A 12,854-nucleotide genomic window follows, 5' to 3' on the forward strand; every position below is an offset into this window, starting at 1 on the left:
GCTTATTATGACAAGTTTCAAGAATAACGAATGAAATAATGTCTCTTCTGTATCAGATAGATAACAAATGGCTGAAAAATACATTTGCTACACATATCAGCAATACAACTGTAACAAAAATAGCTTTCACCCAAAAATATTTGTTAGTTAGCTTTAGTTCGATTTAGTGGTCCAATGAAAACCAGGACATTTTCATCACTTTACAACAAACAACCAGGATGGCCAGGACAAGTCCTGGGAAAACAGGACGTTTGGTCGCCCTACCCAAGATGGTTTTAGCCCAAATGACGTACAATTCTATAATTCTATAACTTCAGTTAGAAGACACTTTTATCCAAAGTGACGCACATCTTAGACTTAGAGACTTAGACTGACTTTATTATCCCTAGAAGGAAATTCAGTTGTTAGAACAGCTGGATATTTAATGGGTAATCAATAAGACAGAACAGAATATTAAGGTAGGGTATAAATTTTTTATATATATATATATATATATATATATATATATAATAGAAAGAAAAAATCAACAAAATATACAAGAGTGATACAGAAATCTGCAAATGACATATGTTGGTGCAAATAAGTTTACAGATAAAATGAATGACTTTTAGAATGTCAGGTGTCCAGTAAGTACAGTGCTTTAATCAGCAGGCAGGAGTGATCGAATCCTTTTGTAATCTGAGAGTAGATGCAGCACAAGCAAGGATCTAGTCAGGAAAAACAACCTGGATAAGTGAAATAAAACAAAAAAAACAACATCGTATCGTGTTTAATACTGACTGTAGTAGTAAAAGTTCAAATCACAAAAGGTGCAATTTAGAATATGTGTTATGCAGTACCTTCTGATTGAGGATTTAAACTGTCAGTGGTGTTGACAAATTCATGCCATCCCCCTTGTTCAACATTAATACTTTTAATGATATCACATGTAATAATGCTCCATCATATGTTTTAAATATGTTACACAGCGAATATTGAAGCCCAGCAAAATAATTGGTGCTGAAATATTCTCATTATGTTTTTCTAGAGGAAAAACATAATGCAACAAAAACTTATTGCAACTGACATACTTAAGCCTTGTGACTTTGCCAAATATCCAGCAGATGGCAGCATACAATAAGATTACAAACCGAGTCTTAGTCATGCATGTGTGTATGTATTCATGTATGTGTATCTTTTTAAAACTTGCTTTATAGTCTTTTCACAGATTTTGTTTCATTTCTGTGGCGAATATTTAAGAAATCTGCGTGTGTGTGGAAGTGGCATCATATGCTGTAAGCATGGTTGTTTTGATTCTGTTTGAAAAGTTTAGGTCACATATAATAGAAATGCTCAGTTCTTGACAAACCCTTTCACACAAGCACCCCATTCTCTGCCACATGCGATTACCTTTTCTGTATTTTATTCATGTAATATGTGCCCTATCCTCTATTTTTGTACATTATAAATGGCAACAATATTTGTGTAGTCGACTGGATATGAAGAACGCTTAAAACAAAGAGGTATTTCTTTTGAGGTGTACCATGTGTGAGTGATAAACCTGGCAGTTCTTTTGTCTGCAGCACTGCAGACTAGCCGTAGTAAAGCAATGATCCCTCTGAAGCATGGATGTCTGCTTTGTTCTGGCAGCCTGAAGACCTACTATCCAACCCAGTGCTGTGAGCCGGTTGAACTCTGGCCTTCTGAGTGACTGTAGCTGGTGAAAATGGGAAGCTTTGATGGTGGTTCAAGGGCCTGTATGAGTGACTCTGCAGCCTCCGGTGTAATGTCAGACAGGATCACAATTCTATAAGTGATTCGCTAGTATCCTTCTTTCTTAGTTACAGTGTCTCTTCCTGTGATCCTCTGCGGCTTTGTTTCCACCTAATAAGTCTGCTATTTGTTACTTGATTTATTTTGACAATCACATAGTTGAAGTTGGCCTTTGACCTGGCTTGTAGGGAGGTTCTAAATGTGATTTATTTTTATGTATTTCTTTTCCCTTGGGGGAGTTATTTTACTTTACTTTATAGTCTGATGACCCTGGACAGTGCTACTTCCTCTATGTATGTTATCTTTTTCTCTTTGTGTCCTCTAGGTGTCAGCCCACTCAAAGTGGAAATGCCAGCTCTCTCCCCCACCATGGAGGAGGGAAGCATCGTCAAATGGCTGAAGAAGGAAGGTAAAGGAAGCACACAGTGATATCCGACTGTCATAGACTCTCTTCTGCTTGATGGCTTTTCACTAACCTTTTAAAATACCATGTAATATAATGTGTTATCCAAAATGACAGGTGTCTCATTTTTTTGTGCATGTAATTTCCCCCTCTTGCAGTGGTTCTGTAAATTTGAATGCTCACTTGCCGTCAGCAACCCCTGCATCTGTACATGAGAATCAAAAGCTCAGCATTTCTTTTTTTCCCCCACAATGATAGAGCAACAGCAGCACTTACCATTAACTCAGTGACATGGCTTTACTTTGTAAGACAGAGGCCTGAGCAGTGGAGCATCTGAGGGCCTCTGGTGGCTAATTGGCTGAAGGATCACAGCAGTCACTATTCGTCACTGCTTAGCAACTCTGGTCAACCAGGCGCCTCAGCCACACTCTCATTTAACAGGAGGCAGCATGCTGAATTCTGATTGGCTGGTCTGCTGTGTTGCCATGTGCTACTGTGACTTGGGGTGAGATTTGTACATGTGTGTGGAAGTGAGAAAGCGGAGGAAGGAAAGATAAATTCTCAGCAACAAGAAAAACACATCCTCCTTTCATTTGCACCATAAATCGGTGCCCATAGGTTCATTATAGGATTTGAAGAGATTAATTAAAAGCATTTCTATTTTATTACATATTATGTCATATTATATATCTATATTTTAAAAAGATACAATAACATCTTGTCTGGTGAAATTATTTTACTGTGAAGTAGACTGCTTATGTTTCAGCTTTTGAATAAGCATTCAAGGATCAGAGGCATCTATCTGAAATGGTTAAGTTAGCAAGCAGTTCCCCTTCGCTGTTTTGGAGGGGAACATTTCAACAATAGTGAGAACATTTTAGCATGCTCCTTCTGCCAGCACAAAACCTGGCCTGCATACCTATGTAGTCTAAGTATCTTTTTTTTGGTTGTTGTGTCCATTGCATTCTGGTAGTGCAGAGCTGAAAAGGCCTGGGGCGACTGTTTAATCTTTAATATTGCACATCAACGTCACACCTAACCCTTGGGGTCATACGGTGTTAAAGCCTCATGCAAATCCACTCTTTACTTGCTCTCAGGGGCTTCCAACATCAATACTTCCTCTGCTCTTTCAACCTTCCCCCACCTACAGTATCCAGATCTAGTCTTCCCTTGATCAACCCTACTTTTCCTTTTTGCTTCAAACACATCAGTGTACCCTGAACAACACCTATGAACTCAGGATTTTTTTAAACTTTGTTTTGTTTTGTTTTTAGTTTAAGTTTTTTTAAAAATACTTTTGTTATAGCATTGCTTTTGAGTTTTCTAGTCTTTGCTACATACCCAGCCGATGTACCCTCTTACCGTTTTTGCGATCAGATGTCAGTTCTGGATAACCCTCGACCTTAATCCCATCTACCTCACCTCCTCTTTGCATCTTAACTCACGGACATATGTCATGAAGAGGATTCAGTGAGTCTGTGCCTACCTTTGACTGTCTACCTGAAACAGATTGACACCAACTGCCTGTGGCGAGAACGTAATCAAAAGCATTCTTCAACTCATACATTAAAATAATCTTTGCAACCAGCCTTTTCTTGTGCAAATAGACAATAGTAGTTTTACTCTTTCTTTTTTCGAGGAACTGATAACATCCATTTATTTGTGTATTTCTCCCTGGAAGCCCATTTTATTTGTATCTCCTACTGCATATATGAGCATGCAGAACTGAACCAGCGGTTCCTAATTGCCATTCTCTTTCATTGCTAATCAGATGATAATATATTCCAGCTCTTTCATGGAATGGACTGCTGGGACTAAGGATAGGCAAAGATTTCGCCTTCTATCAGACACACTGTGTTTCAGTATCTCACATTCTTTCCCATGAAACATTGATTAAGCTCTTCATTTGATATGCTGAAGCCAGACTAGATATTTTCCTGCTTAACCTTTTTGTCCCTTTTAATGGAATTCTTTCATTTTTATGGCACCCAATTTGTTCTATGTGTGGTCGAAGCTCCAGTGAAAGAGCAGTTGTCTCTGATAATTATGATTCGTGCGTTTCCAATAACAACTAAAATGAATCATTTGCACTTTAACTAAAGTCAGAGACCCCTTGATAACAAAAACACAGTTTGAGAATTGGGTTCGTAAATGCCAAATGGATGTTTACTTCATTTTTAAAATTCTGAGATGTGTTTCTTGGCTTCTACAGGTGAGGCAGTGGCAGCAGGCGATGCCCTTTGTGAGATTGAGACCGATAAGGCGGTGGTTACCATGGAATCTAATGACGATGGTGTCTTGGCAAAGATACTGGTGAGTGAGCAAAAACACACACAGACCTGTTCTGCAGGAGATGATTAGAAAGGGGAATTTATTTGCAAACTTAAGCCCGGAATATGGTTTTGTTACATAACATATAAATGTGGAAGACTGAGGGTGTGTTTAGATGATATGTACCTAAGTGTGTGCAGTAGTTGGTTGGGTTTTGTTTTGAAATCTGTTTAGATTCACATTGGATATCATGCCTATGCTTGTTAAATCTGCTTTCCCCATATGGTGACAGCAAAGCTTTGACAAGGTGTCTTCACTGACAAATATTGCTCTCTTTCCATCCCATGCTGTTTGTTGTTTGAATTTTTAATAGGCTGCCAAAGACTGAGCGACCAGTTATCCTTTCATCAGTACTCCACCACGTTTGTCACCCAAAACAGAAAGATATTGTTTTATCATCCTTTGCTCCTTGACTCTTTAGTAGAGATCATATTACAGCATGTGAAGTGGGGGTAGACAGAGTTCATTATATCTTAGTAACTTAGGCATTTAAGTTTACTCTCCTAGCCCGCTATATTTGAAAACTGTGGGATGGCGGTGAGGTGTTTCTGCATGCACAAACCACTACTCCATGTCACAAAAAGTGCCTTATCTAATTATACAACATGTTCCATGGCCTTGTAATTTTGGACATGCTCACGTGATGGTGACGCCTGACTGGAGCAGGGTTTAATTAGGCAATGTGTCTGTTTATGAAATCCTGCCCAATAAATAAATAAATACACAGGCGGTTTGCGCCAGCAAAATCACTGCACAAATACGCACCCAGATACATTGTCAGCTAAGAGTGTACCACACACTCAATTGTCAGCTGTACACTACAGGCTAATGTCTCATTTTTCATGTCTTTCACTGTACTTGCTTCCATTCTTTCACATTTCCCCGACTCCATCCTTGTCTCAGCTGCTGTGGGGATGAGGTAGTTTCCATGGCAACCACCCAGGAATTGGGGGTAGGGGCTTTAGCTGGCAGAGGAAGACGGTCTGCATTAGATAAGCCCCCTAGCTCTTTCCCTCTCTGCGAGTATAGTTAATAGGAAAAACGGCAAACATTGGCAGTACTTCAGTGATTTGTACACTCCTAGTACATGGCATGGCAAATGTGGTGTCCGCTTTGTCTGGGTCAGAGCACATTAGCCCTTAGTGGTGTAATTGTGGCTCTCCTAGCACCCAGTAGGTTTCTAATTTAGAGGCTACCGTAATTACCTGCCTGTGGCCAAATGCCTTTACAGGCTGCAGTAGACATGGAGCTTGTGCTCCACAGGGGTTATTTATGGGGGTCAAGTACTGCTGTGGCCCTCTACCAATTTCTAGCCATGGCTCTTGGGGTAAGAGAACAGAGGATAGATCCTGCTCATATTATGATGTGGAGTTTGGGTGTTGGGACCACAAGCACCATGAACACAGATTACTGTATCTCATCATCCTCTTACGGTTTGGCTCTACCCTGACCCGAGGAATTTACTCTGTAAATCTTCCCCAGGTACAATCAATTATAGACTCGAAGAAATGACACCCATGTTTGCAGATACATAGATGCACGTTGGTCTGCTGTGTTCAGATATTTGTAAACCTGAATGCTATTGAACATGAAATGAAGAATGCTGGTCTAGAAATGGAATGATAGCTATCAGATGGTAGTTGTGAGCAGATTAGTTGGGGATTGAGATCATTTGTTCATAGCAGGGAAGATTGATAGAGACGTGCATGAAAAGGTGAATTGATGAAGATGTCCAACACATTCTGCGGCGGAAACCTGTCTGTCCCATTTATCATTCCTTTTTTCCATCCTCCTCTTTTCATCTCCACATACGGTCATCCAAGGGATCAATTTAAACAGCCATGTGTCCTCTAAATCAGTTAGAATAAATCACTTTCTATCCTTACAGAATTCTTAAAAAGGCTTAACAGTCCCTCTATCTTTTATTGCTCTAGAATTTCGAAACAAGTGAATTTAGAGTCTATGGCCTGTAGAATATTAGCAAAAAGCTGAACTGATTCAAACTACAATCCATGTTTTTTTGATACAGAAAAGACAAGCTTTGCATCAAGTAAAGATCATTGAGTCTGATGTAACAGATTGTTTGTTTTTCGTTGCATCTAGCCTTCAGAGAAACCAGAAAGAACAGAGAGCAATAGAAAAACTGAATTGCAAAGAGAAGTGTTTGTTATCCTCGTCACAGGTCAAGAAATGACCTGTGACTAAGCTTTTTTTGTCTTTTTAACACAGAATACTGCGGCTAAGGTTAGAAAGTTAAAGATGCCCAAAAGGAATGAACTGACACATGAGCTACAGCTTGAATTGTGTGTTTTTGTGATTTTATGTGTAAGAGATTACACTGCACTGGCAGGCCATTGTTGCTGCAATCCGCTTTGTGCAATATCTGTCATGCTTTATTGATCAGAGACAAACCATGTCTCACTGGCTAGACAAGAGCACTTTTTTCTTTTATTTATGTGCACGTCTAGTCTAAATCCATGTTCTTTTTCACAAATAAATCTGCTCATAGTGCTCTAAGTGCATGCGCTGAACATGATCCAGTGTCTCCTGTAACCACTGAATGGCAAACTTGACATAATGAAATCACGTTTTAATGAATTTAATGCTCTACTGACAGTATTCTGCACCTGATTAAACTTAAAATGAACGCTATCAATTGTCAAGGCTAAGCTTACTGTAACTGAACTGCTGAGACTCTCAGGGGGCTTGTATTGCTTTATCATAACAGTTTGGTAATAAGTAGGTTAAACCTCATAAATGGTCTAGTCTGGTTTGTAATATCATTAGCCTTGGGGATGGGCTCTAGAGAGGTCTCTGTAGAGCCTAATTTGAGATGCCTTAGACTGTTTTTTTCACAGTGAGAATGATACCCTATAGAAAAGGCAGAACTGGATCAGCCTAGCAGCTCCTTCCATAGCTGTGAGGACAGAACATGAAGACCAGGGATTACACATATAAGTGGTCACCCATTTATGTTCTCATTTAATAGGACATTAATTGCAAAATAAGAAATTTTAATTTAAAAAAGACCAAATTTCTGCCTTGTATGCATGATGCAAAAGCATGGAACTGGCCTAAAGTGTGAGATTTAGTATTACACCATGCTCCCTAAGAGTGTAGAGACTGAGAAGCTTTTCATAGTTCAATTTTATATGATGTGCCAGTCCAGACACGAGTGAATAATGGCTGACAAATAAATATTTATAATTTGACATCACACTGATGATGGGATTATACTGCTAGCTTCTTTTTCTTGTTTTTTTTTTTTCTGACAGCTGCTCTTCCTTTGGCAGAAATGAAATCAACTTGGGCACACATAGGGGATGTTTTGAACCACCACAAACTCTGTGGTGTAACCATAATTTAAATTTCCCATAGGTTTCTGTGTTGTCTATAGCCATTTGGTGGCAGTCTTGAGCCCCACTCCACTGCAGTGTACTAACAGTCTGTTTATACAAATAACCTCAACACATGCAGTATATGATGCAGGTGATTTTACTGTGAGAAACCACCCAAGTGTTATGGTAGTGTTTCAGCCTTTCAAAGCTCACTCTGATTGTTGTTTAACATAACACCCCTTAGAAATTACAACTGCCTCTGTTTTTATACATGTGCATCAAATCCGGCTGTCTACATTTACACTATTTAAAGTTAAAAAGAGGGTTGGATGAATATCTGACAACATTGCGAACAAGTTAAGAAATTATCTGTGGGTGGTTGACCCTGGAGGATGGGAAGTGGCTACAAATAGTACTGAGCATGGAGAATCTGCTGGAAAACAGAATTAAATTCACAGCCGTACGAGCTGTTAGACTCAAAAGCACCATTCTTTTTGGCTACACTTGCAAATGTTTTTCCCAAAGGATTTTTCAAACTAAATTTGCATTCCACATTGTTGGATGTTTGCAAAGTAATTTCCGGTGGGTTATCCAAATAAATTTGTGATTCTGCACTCTGTAAGATGTCTCTTCTTTTTTTTCTTTTTTTATTTACATTGGGCAAACGATGTAACATCTTCTGTTCATTATCTGTACGCTTTCTGACAGTTACACGTTTTGCTCTATTGTGGTTTTTAAATGACGACATGTTCACATCCTTGCAGTCGGTTGTTTTCTCTCTTACAGAGCTTGTAAGAGAGAAAACTTGTAACTTTCTCTTTAGTGACACACAAAAACTTGGTGCACATTGATTTGGAGCTTTATCTTTGTGTGTTTACTTCCATAACCTTGCAGCTGGACAGTTAGGGCCACACTGAACTAAAGTAGCACAAAACAAACGTTCAAGTACAGCTCTTTCTGCTATTGAGCGCAGGCGTTCATATTCTGCTATTCTTTCCAGCTTGGTGGTTGTGATTATTGGAGTGCTGCTTTTAATTTTGCAAGCCTGCTAGTGAGAGGGGTGGGTGGAGTATTTTCACAACTTCGATCTATTATTATGCCTTTAAAATTGCACTGTTGAATTGAGAACTTATTGGTTAGTTGTGTTTTGGTTTTCTTTTGGTTGACTATTTCTTTGTATTTGGTCAGTTGTTTGGACTAGCAGGTTATTATCTCTTGATTGATCAGTGATGGTGCTGGATAGTTGAATTCAACAGCACAGTTGACTGCTTCGCCTCCTCCTACCTCATCTACTTCTCCGCCTTGTCGTATTGAGCTAAGCCTTGAAGAGACAGCTCACTAAGGGGATACCTTTTGAGAAGTGATGAAGTGCAGCAGTCCAACCCTCTGTCTTGCGCCTGGGCTTTCATTTAGACTGATCAACATGTAAGGAACAACGCTTCGCACAGCTTGGGGAGGGTAGCAAAAGGCTTGCAGTGGATTTGGATTTCTCCGTAACAAGATAGTGAATCAATGGTTGACAGCTTTGAACAGCAAGAAAACACATTCAGTGCACTGAAAAAGCCTATTGTAGCACAGTTAGGTTGTCAGTAAGCAGTAAGAAATAAAATGTCAAAGAGAAGGCATTGTCGTTTTTCAAGATGTTCCTCAAATTATGGCTATCAAACAGATTATCTAAAATGACCACTGGTTAATTGAATAACTTCAGTATTACATTCTCTTCCTCTCTTTTAAAATCCTTTGCTTTGAAATAATACTGTAAGAGTGCTTCACCTTTTATTTTAGCAGTCTCAGCTGCAATTACAAAGCGATTGAATTAGTTTTGCTAATGTGCCACCCTCACTGTATAAGTGCCTCTTTCACCCTCTTTACAGATGGAAGAGGGTAGTCGCAACGTACGCCTTGGCACTCTCATTGCCCTCATGGTGGAGGAAGGGCAGGACTGGAAGCAGGTCGAGATCCCCGCTCCAGATGCTGCAGCTCCATCTGCAGCTCCACCTGCTACACATGCAGCCGTTACCCCAGTTGTGGCCCCTGCTGCTCCCTCTGCTCCTCCTCCACCAAAACCAGTCACATCAGGACCGTGAGTGTTTTTTATAGTCCTCAAAGTCCTCAAATTATAAGTGTGAAATGCTACATGTCATCCTTGAGAGGGAAAAGAGATCTAGTCACTCAGCTTTTGAGTTGCAGCGGTTATGGACATCTACACCAACAATTTAATCATCTCAGTAGAATGTAATTTTGCCACTAAATAAGCTTGCTTTTCTTTGTACTTTCATAGTGTTGTTTAAGCATTGGATTTTCAAGTGAGCTGATACTAGTGACTGCTGCAGTTATGGCTTTAGGTCATGTTTTTGTTTGGGTTTAGAGTTAGCATTTGTTATCTATAGGGATTTTAAAAACTGACAAGAGCTCAAGGCTTTGTTGTTTCCAACACTATTTTGATATATGTATTATTCTTTAGTTGTATGATGGACTTGCACAGACAAAAAATTGACGCAAGTGACTAACGAGATTCAGTTAAGATACGAAGGGAATGAAATGAAGAGATTAACTGTTTTTGTTCAGAATAGAGCCCTGCTGATTTCATGTTCTGCAGTGTCTATGACCATCTAACATGCTGAGTAAGAGGATGTTTCTCTGTCCACATCTGAAAATGTGCGAGATGCTACTTACCTCTATTTACACGATAAATACTAAACAAAAGTAAAGTTGCTGCTACCCAACAAACGGGGCCTATTTGTTATGCAAACATTTTAAGCTCTCCAAATATTCAGACTTGCACCTTTCAGCATGAGGTTGACAAGAATGAAAGATGACATGTGGATAAAACATGGTTATTACAGGGCAGGTACAGGAATGACTTATGTTGAAGCAGTCAACCTCCATATTACTGATTGACATTTTGAAGATTCACATTGGTAAGAACTGCCATTGTACAGCTTTGCCTTGTCTGTACCACTTGTGAACGGTAAAATGTGAAATGGCACTATGTCTAGCACAGAATTTGTTGGGCTTTCAAAGTTAACTTTGGAGCTTTTGAATATAAAGATGTGTTAAACACTGCTTACTGTCAGTTGACTTAAACCATGTGAGTTCAGTACTACTGTCACTACTATTGTAGTCTGAAAAGGGAAATATATCACATTAAACCCTATTTGTGGTACTCAGGGTGAGTAAAACCGACAATAAGACTGTATCTGAGTTAATCAATAGGCAATTTTCCATCTTTCTTGAGTGCAGGCTCATATTTTCTTAACATTGAAAACACTCAAAAGGCTATAAAAAACTGTTACTGTAGGAGCCATTCTATTGTAGCCCTTGTTTGTACATTTGCTAGTTATTTGTTGTTTCTCCACAGATTTTTATCAGGACATCAAGATAAAGATAGGTCTTTAAAGCATATGTATAACATTGTGCCACATTCTCTCTTCTTTGTACAGGTTACGTCTGAGTCCAGCAGCAAGACACATTCTGGACACCCATGGTTTAAACCCAAAACTGGCTACACCCACTGGACCAAGAGGACTAATCACTAAGGAGTGAGTAGCTGAATGGATTTACTTTAAGACACACTCTACATGTCCTGCAAGCATATAGGATACAGAACTTCCTTGCCATCATAATACAATGCTTCAGGGCTCAGTCTTGTTATTAATTACACATGAGAATTTCTGCTGGATTAGTATATCACATATTAAACCACCCAACTAGTGCTAACTGAAAAAAATAAGCCTGATTATTAAAGACTTTTTTACCTTTGACATCCTGTTTTTGCTGTTGTTTGTTTCTACTCTGGGTGAAAAGCTCCCATATTTACTAAACTGTCTGTTGCTGCTTCATATGATGATCATCCATGCAGATGAATTTAACAGATCAAGAATTAGTCTCACTTTTTGCCAACGCTGCGGTTCGTTTGTTTACAGAAGTGATGTGTCAGCAGTGGGTGCTTGTTTAGTCTGGTAGCAGGCCACCATGACATTACCTTAGCTGTGGTGTATTTCTGAAGGGATGTCAGTCAGAGGAAAGCAGGTCATAACCTCAGTGTAGGCAGTGTCAACAAAAATGTGGGAGAGACTCAGTAAGTGATAAAGAAGTCGTTCAGATTTTAGCTGTTTCAATACAGTAAAGTGGTGAATTCACATGACAGAAAGCTGTGGACACACACACACACACCTCTAATGGCTACCTGCCGTCAGCGGGAACCTGATTGAATGCTCTCGTTACGCACCTAACACCCTGCTGGGGAATCTCATTAAGTCACTTCTGTCACCATAGCAACCCAGTCTCTAGGACCCACTGGTGACCATAGAAACGCAGACCATATGCTTTCGAGGGGGTTGTTAGACAGTAAAAGAGAAATATATATGAAGTTTCCTAAAGCAACTATAGAGAACGATCATTCCAGCAGATTCAACGAAGCCTTTAGTCCTTATTTTATACCCTGTTGTAAATGTAACGGTATTTAAAGCTTCACCATGATTTATATGCTTTAAAAAAACTCGCTTCTTATCAGTCTCATTATCAAGTGCATTTACTGCGGCAAGTGCGCCTCACATTCCCATTGTAGTAGCCAATTTATCACAGTGGTTTTAGTAGTCTGTTGCTATGTATGTTCCCCTTTGAGACAATTACAAATCAAACTCGGTGTTAAAAAAAATGCTTAAATAGCAAGCAGGGAACAATTTTCTAGGTAAGGTATTTTTGAATGTTTATATTTGCTGTGTTTTTAGTGTAAAGCAGTAATTAATCATCTCGGTTCATAAACATGAGTGTGCCGTGTTCTTTAAAGGCATCAACGTGATGTCAAGGTTTTGAAGTTTAAATTGTTTAATTAGTAAAGCAGTTTTAATTGTATCCCTGTGATTTGACAGGGTTGCTCAGATACTTCTCTTTAAAGCCTCTGTTAGACTCAAGATTTGCATGAATGGTTTGCCAGCCAATTCACTTACACACACTTAAGCTGCCTAATTAACTCAGAGTCTTCAGAAAGAAAAGCTGATGCTGAAGGATAACCAAGGACGGTTCTG

At 39.2% G+C, this 12,854-nt stretch overlaps 1 protein-coding gene across 1 annotated transcript in view; it reads left to right on the forward strand.

Moving 5' to 3' along the window:
* pdhx (pyruvate dehydrogenase complex component X) overlaps positions 1-12,854 on the forward strand; it is a 29,425-nt gene that overhangs the window by 681 nt on the left and 15,890 nt on the right. Inside the window, exons 2-5 of the mRNA XM_022189969.2 lie at positions 2,078-2,161; positions 4,368-4,468; positions 9,699-9,907; positions 11,268-11,366. Of these exons, the coding sequence (XP_022045661.1) occupies positions 2,078-2,161; positions 4,368-4,468; positions 9,699-9,907; positions 11,268-11,366 (493 nt within the window). The remainder of the gene's footprint in view (positions 1-2,077; positions 2,162-4,367; positions 4,469-9,698; positions 9,908-11,267; positions 11,367-12,854) is intronic.

This window comes from Acanthochromis polyacanthus, chromosome 8 (assembly GCF_021347895.1).
Source record: "Acanthochromis polyacanthus isolate Apoly-LR-REF ecotype Palm Island chromosome 8, KAUST_Apoly_ChrSc, whole genome shotgun sequence".
NCBI lineage: Eukaryota > Metazoa > Chordata > Actinopteri > Pomacentridae > Acanthochromis > Acanthochromis polyacanthus.